General features: G+C 39.5%; 1 protein-coding gene and 1 pseudogene across 1 annotated transcript; both read right to left on the reverse strand.

The window, feature by feature from the left end:
- Window positions 1-565: 565 nt before the first annotated feature.
- Window positions 566-2,358, reverse strand: DEFB128 (defensin beta 128). The gene is made up of 2 exons (XM_036121866.2): window positions 2,310-2,358; window positions 566-801 (listed from the first exon to the last, which is right to left on the reverse strand). Exons 1-2 carry the CDS (start codon window positions 2,356-2,358, stop codon window positions 566-568), a joined length of 285 nt encoding a protein of 94 aa, XP_035977759.1.
- A 4,073-nt stretch (window positions 2,359-6,431) lies between these two features.
- On the reverse strand, window positions 6,432-8,482 carry LOC118554392 (tyrosyl-DNA phosphodiesterase 1-like; annotated as a pseudogene).
- Between the last annotated feature and the right edge of the window lie 14,496 nt (window positions 8,483-22,978).

Here is a 22,978-nt window from a genome sequence, read left to right on the forward strand (position 1 = left end):
AGAAACTTCATTTAAAAGAAGGGCACCTGGGTGGCTCAGTCAGTTAAACATCTGCCTTTGGCTCAGGTCATGATCCCAGGGTCCTGGGATCAAGCCTCATGTTGGGCTCCCTGCTCAGTGGGGAGTCTGCTTCTCCCGTGCTCCCTCTGCTGGTCCCCCTGCTTTTGCTCTCTCTCTTTCTCTGTCAAATAAATAAATAAATAAATAAATAAATAAATAAATAAAAAGTAAATATCTTTTAAAAGAGGAGTAATACTTGAAATGCTATGAAATTGCATAGAAAATGGAGGAGCTAACTTCCACTTCTACCAACATTTTCATTTCATCTCTGTATCACCCATCTTATTAGTATATGCCTGGAACATTGTAACTATTCATTTATGGTTAAAGTGTTTAAAAAAATGAGTGAATACATTAATAAATAAATCCAGAGAAAAGCATAAAATTTTATTATGTGGAGAATCAAGTTCACAGAAGAAGTAGATAACTCTTTTGCTCCAGGCCGTCGAAGGAGGTGGCACTTCTGATTTAGGAAGAGTGGAGACCAGTGAAGCAAGTGCTTGATTTACAGTTGCACCGTGAGAAGTGTGGTGGTGGGTAAAATGGCATAGTCTATCTTCCCATCAGGCTGTGGTAAAGAGTGAGGTGACTCTGGGGCTTTCTTGTGTTTTTTGGTTTTGTCTTCATTAACACAACATAATTTCCCATTTAGACATGCCATTTCATATATTTCCCCCATTCCGCATTTCTTCCGGCAGTAGCCTGTTATAGTACTAAAGCATTTTCTGGGTCGCGCTGTATCTGTGCCCAGGAAACAACATTGAATGCAGATTAGTTTCTGAGGCAGAGTAGAAGTATTATGTGGTTCCCACAAGCTTTGGCCTCCTGTGCTTCCAAAATGAACCTTACAGTGATAAGAGAAAACTAAGAGCCTCCTCCTTGAAAATCATCCCAAATTAAGAACATCAAAACCCCATGCTCCTAGCCAATACCCAACTGGCTCTGATAACATTAGAACTTATATGACAAAAAAGAAGAGAGATCAATTCATGGTTATCAACTGGAGCTATGTCCCACTCCTGGACTCTGGCAAATCTGACCTGTCTTCCATGCTCCAAAGTCAGTACTCCCTCAGCCTTACCCCAGTTCAGTGTCCCCAGAGAGTACCAACTTACCACCATGGCACTATTCAGAGCCAAGTTAACTTTTAAAAGAGTACCACAGACAGGACTTTTTAAGTTAAGAGAGAAATTGGGTTTCCTCACTGACATGAACAGTAGAAATCTCCCTCTGCCAAAGCCAAGACTTCATGGGTCTCAGCAATAAATGCTGCTGAGAACTTCCCTTATTCAGCTTCTGTGTCTTCATGCCCATGATCCTCCTGGCTCCAATCTCAATCTCTCTCTCTCTTCCTCTCTCTCTCTCTCTCTCTCCATCCTCCTTTTTATCTCAGATAAATGTGTTGCCCAGGGATCAAATTCAATTCCATGTGTACCCATCTCCCTAGAGATCCAACTGTCACTAAATCACCTGTTTCCAATTCTTTATGTGTCCCTGTACACAAATTTGGACAAGCTCATGGAACAAAGAGGGAAAACAAAGACATTTCCTCACATGAAAATTCAATCATTATGAAATCAGGTCATTATACTCAATTGACAGATGAGAAAACTGAGATTCAAAGGGAATAATTAGGGGTGCCTGGGTGGGTCACTTGGTTGAGCATCCAACTCTTGGTTTCGGCTCAGGTTGTGATCTCAGGGTCCTGGGATTGAGCCCCCCATTGGGCTCCATACTCAGCGGGAAGTCTGCTTGAGGATTTTCTGCCTCTCCCTCTCCTCCTCTCCCCACTCTTTCTCTAAAATAAATAAATAAATCCAAAAAAAAAAAAAAAACCAAAGGGAATAATTAGCTCCATTCATACAACTAATCAGTGATCAAGATATATTTTAACCTCACATCTACATGATTCCAAAGCTTGTGCTCTTCTCATTACTGTTGTAAAGGCTGAAAATGAGTTTGAATGAAAAAAGAGATGGTAGGGTTCCTGAGTAAAAACCATGTTCAACATTATAAAGATAATTCTAGATGATGGGTTCATGCCTATCTTTGGAGAGGACTGCTGAGAGTACAGCCCTGATGTCTTCTTACCTCTTAACTCCCCAAATGCTTTCTTCTAAGACACAGGCTTAAGGAGAGTGGGTACTTTTGATGATATTGGCAAGATATCAACAATCTCAAAGGCCCTAACCCCACTCCTACAGACAGTAATATCTCCTAGGATCTTATGGTATATTTGGACAAGTTACCTGTTGGTACCTCAAACTGCAGAATAATGAGAACCAGAAACAGCTTCATGTTTACAGATTTCCCAAGAGAAATAGGCAGCACAATTTCTTTGTCCAGTGATCTCTGTCACAGAGTTTTTCAAGATGAGACAAGCGCTTTCGGTGCTATCAGCGTTCTGAGCTCTCATTTTAACCCACATCGATGGACAGGAAATCCAAGTCCACCCCACCTTCATTCCGTATATGGAATTCACAATCACACAATGTTCCATCGCATCACACCTACTCTTCTTTACTCAGGATAAGAGCTCCCAGAGAGCAGGAACATTGATTTCTCCACCTGGGCCATCAGCCCAATTGGATCAAGGCTGGTTGGTCATATGTTCTTGTTTGTATGAGTCACTCCAAGTTTATTCCTCTCGTTCCAATATCCCATCCAGCTAATGCCACCGTTTACTCACAAAAGTTATCCATTTGGAAGATTAATTAAATCATGAACTAATCAAGACAGACACATATGCACATCCAATAATAATTACATTTTTTAATGTATGAAACTTCCAGAAAGTCATCTGGGAGTAAGATTGCATTTAGCTTTGGCTAGATAAATTGATATTTTTTCAGAGTCTCCCATAAGGTCTTCCCCAGTACAGCTCAAAAGATCAAATCTCTTTAGTACAGTGTTCAACTCATTAGGAACTGGTCCCTGCTCACCTCTCCTAGGCATTTTACAGAACCACTTATGGTTCTGCCAAATTAGTGTGGGTACCTCAACCCAAATTGTTACTTCCATAACCTGTTTCTTTGCACAAATTTATATCATGCTCTCCCATCCTGTCCATCGAATTGGCCCTAATGAGCTCCTAATTTTACTTCAAAACTAAGTTCAATCATCTCCACATCTACGAAAGTTTCCCTTGACCCAACTAAATAGAGCTGCAAACTCCCTTCTTTGTGTCAACATTGTATCTTGTCCATATTTTTCTTGGCAGTCACAATATGTCATGTTCCAATTATTTGTTCATCTGTAATAATCTATGAGCCCCTCAAGGGCAGGCCACTGGCTTCATTCAAGTTGGAGTTCTTAATGCACAACACAAAACTCATACTATATCCTCAGTATGTAATTACAGAAAGAATGATTGCAAAGTACCAAATAAATTATTGCTACATAAAATAGCCCAAGACAGTAATAAAGTTAATTAAGACATTTTCTAAAGAATTTTGTTTACCATGTTTTATAATTTCTGGACACCAGAACTTTGAACTTACAGTAATTAGGACCTACCCAAATATCTTTCTGTGACAGTACCTGAAAAAAATTTGGAGTATGTGAAGGCTGAATAAATATCTGTTGATGATGATTAAACTTGTATCACAACATAGGTTCAGGTTAGGGCTAGGGTTAGGAATGAGTATTGTGTATAGCTTATTATGTTAACCAGTAACCAGAGTGAATTAAATTTGTCAATGAGGAGGAAGTATCAAATGCTACTGATATGTCAAAATGCAGAATGAGAATTGACCAATGGCCCCACTAGATTTGCACTAGCCCCACCAGTATCTCATTTGGCCTCAGCTCCATGACCTCTTACATGTGCCTACTAGATGACAAATGCATTTTGTATACATTACTTACTTGAAGCATTACAAGAACATTATGAAGTACAAACCTAATACCTCTCTCCTTCAAATTGGAAAACTACAATTTAGGGAACTGGTGATGTGTCCAATGTCACACAGCTAGTAAGGAATGAGCTAGGATCGACCCAGGTCTACATGAACCTAAAAGTAAAGGCCTTAGCCATTGTGCTAACCTGCCTCTCCAGTTGCCTCCTTCGGGTCAGTCTTTGGGAAAGAAAGACAAAATATTCAAATACAAGATGAAGATGTTGCTTTGTTCACAAAATTTATTGTCATGCACTTGGCTGGACATCCTCCTCCCATCCACCTCCTTATATCCACTCAGCACTCAGAGAGCTGCCTCTATTGAGAGAATTCATATTTCTGATTTCCACAGATGACATTGTTACAAGTAATATTATCTGCTTGCTTTAATGGATTCCTAAATTTGTTTGTCAACTCCTTTAATATCAGAGGGACTTTCTGCGATCTTTGTGGGGCACAAGAAGTACACAGTCTCCTCATTTTCAAAGCCCTTTGTGACTAAGTAATAGATCTCCCCTTGAATAGGCTGAGATGAATAATTAAATGCTGCATTTTAGTCATGGTCATTAAAAAAAAAAATCATCCATCAACATTTGTTACTGCACCTCCCACTGTGACCCATAGTTGTACAAATTGCTTTTAATACCTTACTTATAAATGAACTTTATATGTGTATAATTTCTTAGAAATATTCTCTGAATTCTACTTAAGATGTTATCTTCCTAAACTCTGGAATAGGCTGAATCTAGGCAAGAAATAGAATTACTAATTCCCTCTTAAAAAGGCTGGAGTTGAGCAAGATTCTTTTGTTGTTCTTTGTTTAAGGATGTGAGGAAGTTGAATTAACATTTAATGCTAGAAAAATCAGACAGACACATAAACAAAAAGGTGAAAGTAGACCACCCATAATCTTCCCTCTGTTAACATTCTGGTGTTTAGCCTTCTAAATATTTCACTCCAAAAGTAATTTGACAACTGTATAAGAGGTAAGATGAAACAAAGTAAGCTTGCTTGCTTTTCAGTCACTGAGTTTAAAATAAAGTCTGCTAGTCAACACTCCCTAAGCATACACATACTAATACACATACAAAGTCTACATTCACCCCTCCAATTCAAGAAACAGGCCTATTGGCAAAACAGGCATGACCCACTACAGAGGAACCACATTCAGCTGCCTTTACTAATCTACCATTATGCTTAAATATAGGTCACCAGATAGTTTCAGGAAAATAAACAATATAAGAGAAGAACTTAAATGAACAATAAGGATAAATGACCTCAAAGGAAATAAAGCTAATAATGAGGACAGAAGAGAATTATTAAAAATCATAAAATTTGACTACATAAAATGTACATCTTAGTAACAAAATGCATGCAGGAGAAGGTTCAAACCAGTATAAGATTAAAAGATAATCAGAGTAGAATAAAATTTATAAATGCATTATATACCATAAGAGGATTAATATCCGTAATATATAATGTTTACAATTCAATAACAAAATGACAAATGACCTAGTAGAAAATAGGCAAACAATATCATAGAAACACAACCTGTATGCATCTCTTGCAGAACGTTGATATAAATTTAGAAATATAATATTCATTTTAAGAGAATCTGCTTTTAATCCATAAATTGTCTCACAAAATAAATTTATTTGGGTAAGATTGTGGGACCCAATTAGGGTTGCAATTTGCTATATATTACTGTTCCTTCTCATTCCACTGTACTCTTGAGACCTATGTGTCATATTTTTTTTAAAGATTTATTTATTTATTTGACAGAGAGAGACAGTGGGAGAGGGAACACAAGCAGGGGGAGCGGCAGAGGGAGAAGCAGGCTCCCGCTGAGCAAGGAGCCTGATATGGGGCTCGATCCCAAGACCCTGGGATCATGACCTGAGCCTAAGGCAGACGCTTAACAACTGAGCCACCCAGGCGCCCCCGAAATGTGTCATATTTTATGAAATGCACATTTGGACCTTTTATGTGTGTGTGTTTAGACAATAATTGTAAAACATTACACAAAAAGCATATAAATGTCTCACATGATAATTAGTATTGGCTCATAAATTGTATTTGCTTAAATCCTAAAGATGTAAGTGCTTTAAGTAGCTTTAAATATGCCATTTAATGTGGTGAGCACTGTGAATTGTGTAAGACTGATGAATCACAGACCTATACCCTTGAAACAAATAATACATCACATGTTAATAAAAAAATTTTAAAAATATATGTCATTTAACTATTTTTCTCCTTTTTTCCCCAGAACTACTAAAAGATTAAAGTGTTTGAAATAAATGATGTCATAGTTTTATCTCCTTGTTGCAGTGTGTTTCAGATCATTTTATAAAATCAAAATGAATCTGAAGTTTTATTTGTTTTGGTTTTGTTTTTGTTTGAGCTATGCAGAGTTTTGTTAGGGGTGGAGATAAAACTTTAAGGGGGAACATCCAGTACAAATAAGAACATCTATTATTTGGGGCTTGATGTCTTATACCTAAATTTCACAGTGCTTTAAGATTCTCAGGAGGGCACCCACATATTCCCATGTGTATCTGGTGCTTTGGTATAAGGAATGTTCCAAATCCACGGCCGATCTTTACTTCCATACAGTTCTGGAGGCAGGTCATATGGCACAGGAAAGGCGGCCACTGGCTCCTTGCTCCCTGAGAATTTCTCTTTTACTATGAAGCTGTCCAGGCCAAATGCTGATGGCAGGAAAAGGGACCCCAAACTCATAGGAATGGATCATCAGCTGGGTGCCGTTCTTCTCTAATGCTCTCCAGGTGGCCTTGGACAGATTTGTGCTCATGACAAGGAACCAAGCAATTTAACTGAACTCTGGAGAAGGTCTCATATATGTTTTAATATGTGGCATAGCATTGCTGCGGCCCGATGTGTCAGCCAACCATTTGTGAAAACAGAAATGAAGCCAATTCTGTTTTTCAGCTGTCTGGGTGCTATAGGGAAGACAGCCCCCAGCTGGATATTCTTGTAAGCTGGTTCACACATTTTCCACAGAAGGACAGATCAGGTGAAGAGGAACGGCATTTTCCCTGGGGTCCTGCTTTCCTTCCCCAGCATCACCAAGCTTTCTTTAAACTCAGAACACGGGGTGCCTGGGTGGCTCAGTCATTAAGCGTCTGCCTTCAGCTCAGGTCATGATCCCAGGGTCCTGGGATCGAGCCCCGCATCGGGCTCACTGCTCAGCGGGAAGCCTGCTTCTCCCTTTCCCACTCCCCCTGCTTGTGTTCCCTCTCTCGCTGTGTCTCTGTCAAATAAATAAATAAAATCTTTAAAAAATAAAAAAAAATAAAAAAATAAAACTCAGAACACAACCATTTCGAGTCATCAGCTCCCATAGACCCAATGAAACTGACCTACTATCCGGCCAAGACTCTCCTTTAGGTATGGATGAGGCATGCTCTTTCAGAAGGTTTCTAAGCCTAAAATGTCCCCAATTATCTTTTTGACTTCTTGAAAGTGTCCTGGGGTTGATCCAATAAGATAAACATTGATTTCAGAGAGATCATGCTTATGGATGATATCTATCCACTCCTTGAGTGAAGGATCATTATAAGCCATCAAGTAGCTGATGAGATCAGCTTCAAAATGTGTTGTTGATTCTCCAGATCTGTGGGTTCCATGGATAATCCATAGGTATAAGGGGCTCAACCGTATTCCCTGAGTTTTCTGGTGCCAGTCAGCATGGATGAGGTTGGAGGTGTGTGTGACAATCCGGAGGCCTTCTTACCGTAGTAACATCATTTTCCTGGCAGAGGGAAATGTTTTCATAAGGCTTGGCCTGGGCATGTAAGTGAGCCTTCGAGTCTCATTTATCTCCGTGCACAAGCAGAATTGGTTTCTGAACTCCGGTGGATACTGTTTTATGAGCCAGTCTACGTCAAAGCAGTAGTTAAACTAAACTGAAGATACAAGTATCCCAAATAGAGGAGACAGAATATCCTTGATGTGGAGGGCTCCAGAGTTATACTTTGACTTAATTCCCGAGACTCTAGTGAGGTAAAATTGGAAGGGGTTCCCTTTTCCCAACATGTCCCAAATGTCTTGGCCTTCCCCTGAGGTTTCTTACTCCTCTTCCTCCTCTTTTAGTCCCTGGTGGGCGGGAGGGACATGATTTCCAGTACTTTGGGCAGCACTGTCTTTGGGAGAAGAGATGCCACTCTCCTCTTTGACCACCATGTTCTTAGCCTGCTTCTGCTGTGTTCCTGGTTGCAACTCATCATTGCTGCTAGAGAGACACCAACCTAGGTCTTCCTGGGAACCACTCTTCTGCCTTTTGGGAGGTGAAACTTGTGAATCTGTGTTGCTGAACTTCACAGGTGTTAATTTTCTTCTATGGGCAGCTTTCCTAGCCTCAGAACAGTGTATCTTAGTTCATTTGCTGCTCCCTGCCCAGCATGCAGGAGGGAAGAAGTAGATAGCTTGTCTAGTTTTGGCTTTTCCTCCTCACGTTCATCACTACTGGACACTGTCCACTTCCCATAATCACCGTCCTGAGGCATACTTCTGAAATTTCCAGAGCCGGTCTGTTTTTGTTATTTTTTGATAGTTAAATAATACCATGAAAGGTGAATCTAAAATAGAAGAGATATATCACCTGTGGCTTTGATGCAGCATTCCACAGCATGCCAAAATAAGAATTTTCTCCGGGGCGGCGGGGGAGTGTGTGTGTATGTGTGTGTGTGTAGGGCTACCCATGTCTGCCTGATTTTCCGGTTTTTTGTTGATGAAAACTCTCAGGTCAGAGGAACACAAGATAAAAGAAAAAGATCATATGTTAGTAATGAGAAATAAATGGCAATTGATAATTAGGGAATCTGTTTTCAGCAGATTGGCCTTAGAGATCGTCAAAACAGGTCTCTAGTAATAATTAAGGATTGAAAAACTTAAAGTGATTTTTTTTAAAGTTAAGTTCAAAGAGTGTTAGATGGCTCAGATTGACTCTGTTTCTGGTATGACTCGAAGAGAACATCACATGCCGGTCCATGATGATCAAGCTGTGCCTAGGGCTGGATGGTCCAAATATCCTTTTATTTGGAACTCTAGTTAAAAATAAACATGAAGAAACTCAATCTGTCAATCAACCGACATGCCAGATGCTTTCATGTTTCATTTTCTATATATCTAAGCCCAAGTTGATCTCAGCTAAATATTTCTCTTCTCCTCCCTCAATAATAGAAAACTGACGATAGTGAAAACAATACATTATATAGATTTTCCTCAACTTATGATGAAGTTACATCCTGGTAAACCCATTGTAAGCTGAAAATATCATAAATCAAAAATGCATTTAATACACCTAACCTACTAAAACATCATAGCTTAGCCTAGCTGACCTTAAACATGCTCAGAACACTTATATCAACCTGCAGTTGGGCAAATCATCTAACCCAAAGCCTATTTTATAATAAAGCATGGATAGCTCATGTAGTTTATTGAATACTGTACTGAAAGTGAAAAACAGAATGGTTGTAAGTGTATCAGTTGTTTCCCCTCACGGTCACATGGCTGACTGGGAGCTGCAGCTCACTGCCACTACCCAGTATTAAGAGAGAGTATCTAACCACATATCGCTAGCCTGGGTAAAGATCACAATTCAAGGGGCGCCTGGGTAGCTCAGTCAGTTAAGTGTCCAACTCTTGATTTCCGCTCAGGGTCATGTTCTCAGGGTTATGAGATCAATCTTAGGGTTGTGAGATCAAGCCCCACGTTTGACTCCAGACTGGGTATGGAGCCTGCATTAAGATTCTTTCTCTCCCTTTTCCTCTGCCCCTCCCTGTCCCCAAAAGATCACGATTTACTATCAAAGTATGATCTCTACTGAACATGTATCACTTTTGTACCATCATAAAGTCAAAAAATCCTGAGACAAAACATTGTAAGTCAGGAACCATCTGTATGTACAATTTTGAGTTCTAAAGGTGGAAAAAACAAATTGCATTAATAATACTTATGGTAGGAAGAGTCATGGTCCCCTAAAGATGTCCACATTCTAATTCTCAGAAGCTATGAATATATATTACCTGCAAGTGAGAATCACAGTTGTAGATAGAATTAAGGTTGCTAATCAGCTGACCTTAAAATAAGGAGATTATTTTGGATTATCTGGGTGGGTCTCATGTGATAACAAGGATCATTTAAATGTGGAAGGAGAGGTAGGAGTCAGTGTCAAAGAAAGATCTGACAATGCTACATAGCTAGCTTTGAAGATGGAAGAAGAGGCCATGACCAAAGAATTCAATCCTCTAGAAGCTGGAAAAGACCAGGAAAGATTTTCCCTTAGAAAGAAACTCCAAAGGGAACATCTTGCTTTTAGCCCAATGAGACCCACTTCAGACTAACTTCAGAACTTTAAGATGGTAAAGCTGTGTTGGTTTAAGCCACTAAATTTTTTGTAATTTGTAATAGCAGCAATAGGAAACTAAGACAACATTCAATCTCATGTCATCACGTCAGACTCCCTCCAGTGATCTAGAACAATTTCATGACTCAGCCAAGTGACTGGAATAAAGCATGTACTGTCAGAAAGGACATACTTTGCCAGCAAGCTTCCAAACTGTGAACTGAGACTTGATTCACACAGGACAACAGCCCAGAGAGATCTGAGGTATCCCTAGGCCAACTTACAGCCAGTTACAGAGTAAAGCTTGTATTCCTAGAAGGAATTTATATACACCTTCAGATGTCCAGAAAAAATGAGAAAAAGATTTTTTTCTATCAAAATAATTTTAGTATAAAAATGTCATTTTGAAAACTCATCTATTGAGAGAAAACTATGTATGTAGGTAGTGGCTCAACAAAATACCTACTTCATCTAGAGTTACTCCTGATTATTTTAGGTTTAAAACAATAGTTACAGATAATTATAAAATTTTTGGAGCAATAAAATTGATATACCTCAGAGAGCACATAAAAACTTTCAGGTTAGTCAAAACTGTGTTCTTAATCCATTCCCTTCATATCAGCCCAAGAGGCAACAGAAGATGTTAGGCATATTTTTCCCAGTTGAAATACTCCATTCAATATTCCTGCAGCCCCTGCAAAACCCATGGCAGTCACGCTTCCTTTCCCCTTTCTTCCATCATAACCCCTTGAATGCCTACCCCATTTTCACTGTCAAATTCAGATAGTTTGCACTTACGATGAGCTCTGAGTAATATATAGAATTGTTGAATTGCTATATTATACACCTGAAACTAATATATAACACTTAACATTTATAAACTCTACAGGAATAAAAATTAAAAACTTATTAAATAAATAATTAAAATAAAAATAAAAAATTCAGGTGGTTTGGATTTCAAGTATCACCTAGTGGCCAAAGAAACTCCTCTCACTAGCTGACCAAACATTCCAAATTCCAAAACTTTAAGATAGCTCCCCAGAAATGATGAACAACATGCTTTTATAATTGTTCTGCATGATCCATGGACATCTAGAGACTTTAAAACATTAACAAAATAATTTTCTTTTTTTGTTGTTTTTTTTATTTTATTGTATTTAAATTCACTTAATTAATATATAGTGTATTATTAGTTTCAGAGGTAGAGTTCGGTGATTCATCAGTTGTATATGACACCCAGTGCTCATTGCATCACATGCCCTCCTTAACGCCCATCACCCAGTTACCCCATTCCCTCACCCCCCTCCCCTCCAGCAACCCTAAATTTATTTTCTATATTAAGAGTCTCTTATGGTTTCTCTCCCTCTCTGATTTTGTCTTATTTTAATTTTCCCTCCCTTCCTCTATGATCCTCTGTTTTGTTTCTTAAAATAATTTTCTAATATCAGGGAAAACCTTTAAAATTTCAAAAGGAATTAAGATTCTTTCTCTCCCTTTTCCTCTGTCCCTCCCTGTCCCCAAAAGATCACAGTTTAATATCAAAGTATAGTTTCTACTGAACATGTATCACTTTTGCACCATCATAAAGTCAAAAAATAGTTTTTACCTGTGTAGGCAACTCTCAACAAATTTATGTACACAATATCTTCTGAAATTAAAAATCATATAAAAGGAGAGGCAAGTTGTCCCAACCACACCACTAGCATACCCACATCAAGCAAAAACTATGTTAAGAAAAAGCTCTAGGGGCGCCTCTGTGGCTTAGTCGGTTAAGCATCCAACTCTTGATTTTGGCTCAGGTCATGATCTCAGGGTGGTAAGATCAAGCCCTGCATCGGGCTCCGCCCTCAGCAGGGAGTCTGCTTCTCTCCTCTCCCTCTCTCTGCCCCACCCCCAACCCTAGCTCACACACTCTCTCTCTCTCAAATAAGTAAATAAATCTTTAAAAAAAAAGAAAAGAAAAAGCTCTAAATTAAATGGTCCTGGAGTAAGTGTTTTTTTAAATCAGCTTTATTATACAAGATACATATCTTTAAAGCTAGATACTCTGATTCACAAACATGTCACTGCCTTTAATATTGCTTTCTCATATATGGGGTCAGGTCTCACCATGAGAGACGATGGACTCTGAAAAACAAACTGAGGGTTCTAGAGGGGAGGCGCGTGGGAGGATGGGTTAGCCTGGTGATGGGTATTAAAGAGGGCACATTCTGTATGGAGCACTGGGTGTTATGCATAAACAATGAATCATGGAACACTACATCAAAAACTAATGATGTAATGTATGGTGATTAACATAACAATAAAAAATTAAAAAAAAAAGATATGGGGTCAGGTCTCTTGACTACCTTTCTGATAGATGACATATTCTGTCAGAAGTTAAAACTGCAGTCTGCGACAATGGAAGAAGCTATTTTGTATCTACTTCACAGAGACATCATACTCAACCATGAAAAATTAAAAGCTTTTCCTCTAAGATCAGGAAAAAGACAAGGATGCCCACTCTCATCACCACTTATTCAACATAGTATTGGAAGTCCTGGCCAGAGCAATTAGGCAAGAAAAAGAAATAAAAGGCACCCTAATGGGGAAGGAAGAAGTAAAACTGTCACTATTTGCAGATAACAAAATATTATATATAGAAAACCTTAAAGATTTCACCAAAAAAAAAAAAAAAAAAAAACCAAAACCAAAAACCCAACCCTGTTAGAACAAATAAACAAATTCAGTAAAGGCAGTAAAGTTGAAGGATACAAAATTAATACACAAAAGTCTATTGCATTCCTAAACACTAATAACAAACTATCAGAAAGAGTAATTAAGAAAACAATCTCATTTACAATTGCATAAAAGGGAATAAAATATTTAGGAATAAATTTAAGCAAAAAGGTGAAAGACCTGTACATAGAAAACTAAAGAACACATACATAAATGAAAAGATATTCCATGCTCAAGGATTGGAAGAATTAGTATCATTAAAATGCCCATACTACCCAAAGCAATCTACAGATTCAAGACAATCCTTATCAAAATTCCAATCATATCTTTCACAGAAATAGAATAACCCTAAAAATGTATGAAACCACAAAATACCCTAAATAGCCAAAGCAATCATAAGAAAGAAGAACAAAGCTGGAGACACCAAGTGTACTTCCTGATTTCAAACCAAACAATAAAGCTATAATAATTAAAACAGTATGATACTTGTATAAAAATAGACACACAGACCAATGGAACAGAATAAAAAAATAAAATCCCACATTTATGGTCAACTAATATTTGACAAGAGAGCCAAGAACACCCAAAGGGGAAAGGATAGTCTCTTCAACAAATGGCGCTGGGAAAACTGGATAAACACATGCAGAAAAATGTGCATTCTTACCTTACACTGCTCACAAAAATTAACTCGAAATAGATTAAAGATCTAAACATAAGACCTGATATACCTGATATAAAACTCCTACAAGAAAATATAGGGAAGAAAATCCTTGACATTAGTCTTGGCAATGATTTTTTAAGATATGACACAAAAAGCATAAGCAACAAAAGCAAAAACAAACAAATGGAACTACATCACACTAAAAAGCTTCTGCACAGCAAAAGTAACAATCAACAAAATGAAAAGGCATCCTATGGAATGGGAGAAAATATTTGCAAACCAGATATCAGATAAGGAATTCATAGCCAAAATATATAAAGAACTCACACAACTCAACAACAACAACAAAATCTGATTAATAGGTAGAGGAAATAAGACATTTTTCCAAAGAACACAACCAAATGGTCAACAGGTACATGAAAAGATGTCCAACATCTCTAAACATCAGGAAAATGCAAACAACAACAACAACCCACAATGAGATATCACCTCATATCTGTTGGAATGGCTATCATCAAAAAGACAAGACAAGTGTTGGTGAGGATTTGGAGAAAAGGGAACCCTTAAAAATTGTTGGTGGAAATGAAAATTGGTTCAGTTGCTATGGAAAACAGTATGGAGGTCCATCAAATAATTAAAAATAGAACTACCATATGATTCAGCAATACCACTTCCAGGTTCGTACCTAAAGGAAATGAAAATAGGATATCAAAGAGATAGGTGGCCTACAATTTTCTGTTCTTGCAGTGTCCTTGTCTGGTTTTGGTATCAGGGTAATACTGGTCTCATTGAATGAGTTTGAAAGAGTTCCCTCTTCTATTTTTTAGAATAGTTTGAGAAGGATAGATATTAATTCTTCATTGAACGTTTGGTAGAATCTACCCAGTGCAGCCATCTGGTCCTGAAATTTTATAATATGTATTTATCCAAAAACAAATACAAACACTAATTTGAAAAGATATATGCATCTCCATGTTCACTGCAGCATTATTCACAATAGCCAAGATATGGAAACAACCTAAGTGTCCAATGATGAGTAAATGGATAAAGAAATTGTGGTGTATATATATACAATGGAATATTATTCAGCCATTAAAAGGAATGAAATATTGCCATTTGTGACAACATGGATGGATCTTGAGGGCATTATGCTAAATGAGATTAGTCAGACAGAGAAAGACAAATACCGTATGATCTCTCTGCCATGTGGAATCTTTAAAAAAAAAAACAACAACTAATAGATACAGAGAACAGATTGGTGGTTGCCAGAGTAAAGGTGTGAGAGGTGGGAGAAATGGATGAAGATGGTCAAAGATTAAATAAATAAATAAATAAATAAATAAATGCAGCATATCACTGACCACCCACCACCAACAAAAAAGACCAGAGGTTTAAGAGGATGAAAAGATAGGGCCATGCCAAGAGCTATAAAAAAGATGGGGCTCCCATTCCAGTCTGGGGGTCTCATGGAATATGGATCAAAGAAAGCTCCCCAAAGAATATACATATAAATAGGCCTCAAAGGATGCATTGGATTGTTTTCCCATAAGGAAAATAGCTTTATTCCATATGAAGGGATAAAGAAGATGTGTTATATGTACCTACACAATGGAATATTATTCAGCCATGGAAAGAAGGAAATCCTGCTATTTCTGACAACATGAACGGACCTTGAAAGCATTATGCTAAGTGAGAGAACTCAGATGGAGAAAGACAACTACTGCATGATATCACTAAAAAAGCCAAAGCCAAACTTGTAGGAACAGAGAGTAGAATGGTGATTACCTGGGACTCGGGTATGAGAGAACTGGGTAAATAAATCCTGGAGATCTAAAACACAGCATATTAAGTATAGAAGACAATACTGTATTATATACCTCAAAATTGCTGAGACTAAACCTTAATAAGTGATTCTGGGTAAAGGATATACGGGTATTTTGCAGTATTGTTTTTGCAATTTTTCTGTAAGCTTGAAATTGTTTTATTATAGGGGCACCTGCGTGGCTCAGTTGGTTAAGCGTCTGCCTTCGGCTCAGGTCATGATCCCAGGGTCCTGGGATCGAGCCCCTCCTCAGGTTCCCTTCTTCATGGGAAGTCTGTTTCTCCCTCCCCCACTGCCCCTCCCCCCACATGTGCACAAGTGGGAGTGCTCTCTCTCAAATAAATAAAATCTTTTTTTAAAAAAAGAAATTGTTTTATTATAAAAATTCAAAATGTAAAAAAATAAAGCCAAAAAAATGGTAATTATATGACATGACAGAAGTGTTTGCTAACAGTACAGCAGTAATCGTATTTCAATATATAAATGTACAACTTATACAGTGTCACTATATACCTTAAACTGGTACAATGTCAACTGTATGTCAATAAAGAATAATAATTTTTAAATGTACTAAGTGCTTGTGTTTCTAAAGGCCTTAAAAGATGTATAGAAGACTATACAACCAACTTTTAATCTTAGTTTCTTCGGAAGAGGGGGTGAGAAGGATTTCAGGGATAAAGGAAACAGATCGCTGGTCTGTGAATCAGTGAGGACTCAAATTCACAACTTGCTAGGTGATCCTTTGATAATTCTCTTTTCTTTCTTCAGCTTCACTCTTCCTGTCTGTAACGTATAAATGTTGGACTAGATGTCCACCAAAGTCCTTATATTCTAAGCCATGAATTCAGCTTATCCCCAGGGATGAAACTTCCCCTTTGTCCTTATAGGAAAGAACTACTCTATAATTTAGGGGTATATGAGATAATTCGGAGGGGAGGTTGTGTCCACACCACATACACTGGTAACTGGAACAGATTCCTAGATGTTTCATCCTCTGCTATTTCCTCTACTGGCCACCCCCAAACCTTCCACTCCCATGCCCCACTTCCCAGCTCCACTTTCTATTCTCGGCTTCATTCTCCATCACCTCCCACCTGTTCTTGCAGGACTCTCTTCCCGGGCCACCCTGCCACCAATCGTGTACTCCAACAACCAGAATGATTCTTTTTTTATAGTTTTATATATAATCTACTTTGTTTCTAAAATGGCAAAATTCTATATGATTTTATATAAAAACTAAACTGATCTAGAAGCATACAACTAGAAAAGTGAAGGTCACACACACTGCCCATAGCACTTAAGAAAATAAGATCTACAGTAAAGAGAAGACTGGGACTCACCCTACAAGAAACTCCTGTAAAACATCCTGTCACTCCTCTAGAGTGCTAGAGGACAGTGCTCTAGGACATTCAATGTGCTCCTTGATGTGGCAGCAGGTTATTGTAAAGCATTATGTTCCTGTAAAATGCATTATGCCATTCTATTACCAAATACAAGAGTCCCTGATGATCTAGCCTAACAAGCAGTATTATGCAGTGCAGCAGCACAGGGACTGGGTTCCCATTATTTAAACTGCAGAAAGGCACTGCCACAATGTCACTGTGGAGGCCACCATCACATACATCAGTAAGCCCTCCTACCTGGATCCACATCTCCCACTGTAAGGAGACCTTAACCCTGATCATTTAACAACTTCATACACTTTATGTTTCTCATAAACAGATCAATGAGGTCCAGACTGTTGGTGCCAATGTATGGAAACAAAAGGAAGTCATACCTCATTCTTAAAAGTCTATTCCCCAAAGTGACACCAATCATTTCTCCTCACATTCCATTGGTAAAAACAAATCACATAACCACACTTAGATGCAGGGGGCATGGGACATTGGCAACCTTTCCCAAGTGACAATTATATACTAGGTAATGGGAGGATGCATTTCAGGGGAAAGCTGGTCAGAGTCGCCACAGGTATAGAGGAGGGTTGAAAGATACAGAGAGGTACAGAGGAGCTGAAAGATGCTGAGCAGCTAAAAGAAAGTGTCACACATCTATTACAGAAGGGCATAGACACCAAGAGATATATAAGAGTGAACACTCCTGGGGCGCCTGGGTGGCTCAGTTGGTTAAGCGACTGCCTTCGGCTCAGGTCATGATCCTGGAGTCCCTGGATCGAGTCCCACATCGGGCTCCCTGCTCAGCAGAGAGTCTGCTTCTCCCTCTGACCCTAACCCCTCTCATGTGCTCTCTCTCATTCTCTGTCTCTCAAATAAATAAATAAAATATTTAAAAAAAAAAAAAAGAGTGAACACTCCTCTTGTTTCACAAATAATAATCACAAAAAAAGAAAGCACAACTTTTGTTATATATCCAAGCATTCAACAAGAAAAGACATTTTTGTACCAAAGTAATTCAAGAGTCTAAATTTAAGAAGTAACTATATGGCTAAGTAATCAGGACTCCATCCAGTCTGGGGTTACACAAAATGCCAAAGTATTGTACTAAAATGGTATGTTTTCTTTATATTTGCTATTACAATGCAAAATACCACTGTTCGTTGTCCCAAAACAAATTGAATTGTTACATGTATTCAACTTGCTTATGCTACTATTATATAGTTTTATAAATTAATCTATCTTGTTTCTGACACTTACACGGTTTTCTCCTCTGGCGAGTTACAGAAGCACACACTTTGCATCCACTCCACAATTACCTGTGCAAATTTTCAGCGGCAGGCATGCTACACTGTCTTCACTGGGAGATTAGGGGAAATCTCTCCTAAGGCTTAGCTCTCTGGACCATGGCAGAAGTATATGTACACAAGTCGTTGCAGATCATGCTGTGCTCTGGGGTGAGGACCCATTAGTATGACTAGGAGAGATAAGTCACAGGTACAAATAGTTTGGGTCTGTCTGCCCAGACAGAGGGGTTATCAGAGGCCCCCTGAAGAGTCCATTGTACTTCCCACACTGGACTACCTTGATCCCTGAAATCACCCTACTCATGTGACCCAGATGAAGGAACTGACCTTGCTAAACTCTCCTTCTTAAGGTCTTTTATCTTCTAGTCCCTTAATCTGCCTTTCCTGCACAATTTCTTTATTCCTCATCTTATTTCATGGGACAATAACTCTGCTAGCCTCTAACAATAGGGACAGGAGAGAGGAAAGGAATAAAAGAAGGCTGGGTGGCATCAAGCAGTAGTGAGCAATTATTCTGTGGGCACCAACCATGTGCTGAGTGCCACTTAAGTTATCACTCTTGAAACTCATAACACTTCGAGTTTGATGTCATTGCCAGCATTTTTTAAATTAGGAAACTGAGGCTCAGAGGTTTGATATGAATTTTCCAGGGTCTCATTAATGCATCAGCAGCGCAAGCTGAATGAAATCCCTTCTGCCTAACTCCATGTTCTGTAATCACACCCAGTCACATCTTTAGCTCTCTGATTTTGTTATTATGGAAGTATTCTCCTTGAATTCATCAAATGTATACTCCCTTGATCCAAATACATTCCATGCATCAATCAGACTTTTCCTTCTTCACTTTTCTTTATCAGTGTCCACTCCATGATTCATCACTTCAATTGCTTTCTTGCCAACATCTTAAGAATCCAAACACTATTATTTTCTGCACCTATCTGTAAGGAAAAAATTCAACCCCAGATCCTTTTTTTAAAGATTTTTTTATTTCTTCATTTGAGAGAGACAGAGAGCAAGCGAGAGCACAGCAGGGGGGAGGGGCAAAGGGAGGGGGAGAAGCAGACTCCCCTCTGAGCAGGGAGCCCAACACAGGGCTCGATCCTAGGACCCTGGTATCATGACCCAAGCAGAAAGCAGACGCTTAACCGACAGAGCCACCCAGGCACCCCAACCCCAGATCCTATTAAGTGTTTGCCTTCTCCACAAACAAACAAAAATCCCAACCCTGGTAAGAATGCTGGAGAAAATCACAAAGCTGTACAGATTAGTGGCATCTGAATTTGTCATTTTCAATCTTTACACAGCCCTCAGCAGCAGCCATTTGACTGCCATTCAACAGAAGCCTTGATGAAAGTAAGAGCAACATCTGGTTTTGCTCATTATTTCAAACCATTTTAATGTAAACTCCATGATGGTATGAACTGCCTGTGGTACATACTGCCAGCCCCTAAGACAGTTTCTAGAACATGATACATGCTTAATAAATATCTAATGAAGAAATTAAATGAATAAGAGCTTAAAGCGGTCAACAGCAGTCCAGGATTTAAAGAGACTTGTTTTGCGTATCATATGATCTCACTGATATGAGGAATTCTTAATCTCAGGAAACAAACTGAGGGTTGCCGGAGTGGTGGGGGTGGGAGGGATGGGGTGGCTGGGTGATAGACATTGGGGAGGGTATGTGCTAAGGTTAGCGCTATGAATTGTGTAAGACTGATGAATCACAGACCTGTACCTCTGAAACAAATAATACATTATATGTTAAAAAAAAAAAAAAGAAGATAGTAGGAAGGGAAAAATGAAGGGGGGGAAATCGGAGGGGGAGACAAACCGTGAGAGACTATGGACTCTGAGAAACAAACTGAGGGTTCTAGAGGGGAGGGGGGTGGGGGGATGGGTTAGCCTGGTGATGGGTATTAAAGAGGGCACATATTGAATGGAGCATTGGGTGTTATACGCAAACAATGAATCATGGAACACTACATCAAAAACTAATGATGTAATGTATGGTGATTAACATAATAAAATTAAAAAAATAATAAAGAGACTTGTTTTGGAAGTTACAATTAAGCAGAGACTTGAGAGATAAGTAGGAGTTTGCTCATGAGAGGAGCTGGAAAGGACAGTATTAACGGAAAATTGAAAGGCATTCCTAAGATCCCTCCTTCCTACTTTACACACAGTGTTCTGAATATTCTCTCTACTCAAAGCTCTTCCATTCTCTCCAGCCCCACTGTCACTCCTATGAATGCACTCAGATTCAGTCTCTACCTTGCAACCAAATGCACTTTTGCTGTTGAAGTAATAAGCAAGATGGTGGAATAGGAGCCCCTGGATCAAGTCCTCCTGACAGAAATACAAATGAGCAAGTGTCCACAGACAAGATGCCTTTGTGAAAATCCCAGAACTTGGGAGTGAGGCTGAAGCACATCCTTTGAAGCACAAAAAACAAGAAAATCTACTCTAGAAAGGTAAGAAGAGCAGGTTCACTTTGACCATAGCACCCCTCCCCCAGGCCAACAGAGTGCCACACCAAGAGTGATCTTCTGGGCCCACGATTTCTCCAGTGGAGAAAAGAGGACCAGAAGCAGACATTCAGTCTCCCCAGCATTTCTGGGTCACTCCCTGGAAGCCCACTTCTATCTTGGAGAACAATGGGACAACTGACAGACCTAGACCACAGGAAGGCAGCTGGAACAAAGAAGCGTGGGGCTCACGATGACCAGCAAGTGGATCTTAGCATTGCAACCATATCCCAGCCAGTGACCTTGCCCAAAGAGAGAGGCCAGCCAGTGGCTCCTCCCACCTGTGAACCCAAGTCAACAGCCCCTCTGGCCAGAGAACACAGTCAGCATTTCTGCCTGGCCTCAGCCAGTGGTCCAACCCAGCTGTAGAGCACAGACTATGGCCCGGCTTAATCATCGTACACAGTCAGGGACCCTGCCCGACCACAGAGAACAGCCAGTGACTCCACTGGACCAGAGAGCCAAGCCAACACCTCCAACCAACCACAGTGCACAACCTGCAGCCCTGCCCAATTGCAGGCCACAGCCAGTAGCCCCACCAAACAATGAAGCACAGCCTGCAGCTTCACTTAAACATAAAATCCAGCTAGAAGCACCACTTCACCAGGGAGTACAAATTGCAACCCTATCCAATCAGGGGTGATTGCAGGAACTAGCCAGTGGCCCTGTGCAGTTATTGAGTCCAGCCAGCGGCAGAAGGAGCCCAGCCTGCATTCACACCCACCTGGTGAGCCCAGTAACTGGCCCTTCCTGACCACAGATCCCAACAGGCAACTGTGCTCAACTACAGAACCCAGCCAGTGGATGGGAGCCCAGCCAGCAGCATTACCAAAGCTCACAGCATAAGCAGGAGCTCCCTCCAAACAGAAACCCTACGGCAAACCCCACCTGCCAGTGAAAGGTATGAGCTAACCCATCAAGAAACCTGGGCTAAACTGAGTCATGAAGGTCTTTCCGTCCAAAGTGAACCTAGACTAGAAGAGGTGACTCCTTCCTCAAATGCATAGACACCAATACAAGGATACAAGGATCACAAAGAATCAGGGAAACATGACACCACCCAAGAAAACTAGTAAGATTCCAATGACCGATCCTTAAAAATAGAGATACGTGAATTGACTGACAAAGAATTCAAAATAATCCTCTTACAGAAGTTCAGTGAAGTACAAGAAAACACAGATAGACAACTAAACAAAATTAGGAAAACAATACTTAAACAAAGTAAGTTCAAAAAAAAGAAAAAGAAATCACTTTAAAAAAAATTCCTAGGGGCACCTGAGTGTCTCAGATGGTTAAGAGTCCAGCTCTCGATTTTGGCTCAGGTCACGATCTCAGGGTTGTGAGATCGAGCCCAGCGTTCATTAAGAATGCTTAAGATTCTCGGGGCACCTGGGTGGCTCAGTTGGTTAAGCGGCTGCCTTCGGCTCAGGTCATGATCCCAGGGTCCTGGGATCAAGCCCTGCATCGGGCTCCCTGCTCGGCAGAGAGCCTGCTTCTCCCTCTCCCTCTGTCTGCCACTCTGCCTACTTGTGCTCTCTATCTCTGTTAAATAAATAAAAATCTTTAAAAAAAAAAAAAAAAAAGAATGCTTAAGATTCTCTCTCTCCCTCTCCCTTTGCCCCTCCCCCCCAAAAAAAACCTAGAGCGGAAGTTTTCATGACTGACTGACCAAAGGCACAATCCATGATGAAGTAATTGATAAGGTAAACTTAATTAAAATTAAAAAACTTCTGCCCTCGCAAAAGACAATGTCAGGAACATGAGAAGACAAGCCACAGATTGGGGAAAAATATTTTCAAAAGACACATCTGATAAAGGACTGTTAGCCAAAATATACAAAGAATTCTTAAAACTCAATAATAAAAAAATAAACAACTCAAGTAAAAAAAAATGGGCTAAAGACCTTAGCAGACACTTCAACAAAGAAGATACACAGATGGCAAATAAGCATGTGAAAAGATGTTACACATCATATGTCGTCAGGGAAATTCAAGTTAAAACAACAGTGAGATATCATTACACATCTATTAGAATGGCCAAAATCCAAACACTGACAACACTAAATACTGGTGAAGATGTGTAACAACAGGAACCCTCATTCATTGCTGGTGGGGATGGAAACCGGCACAGCCAATTTGAAAGACAGCTTGGTGATTTCTCACAAAACTAATGATTCAGCAATTGTGCTTCCTCAGTACAGGTATCCCCCACTTCCCAAAAGTTCACGTTAT

The sequence above is a fragment of the Halichoerus grypus genome, chromosome 10 (assembly GCF_964656455.1).
Source record: "Halichoerus grypus chromosome 10, mHalGry1.hap1.1, whole genome shotgun sequence".
NCBI classification, from domain to species: domain Eukaryota; kingdom Metazoa; phylum Chordata; class Mammalia; order Carnivora; family Phocidae; genus Halichoerus; species Halichoerus grypus.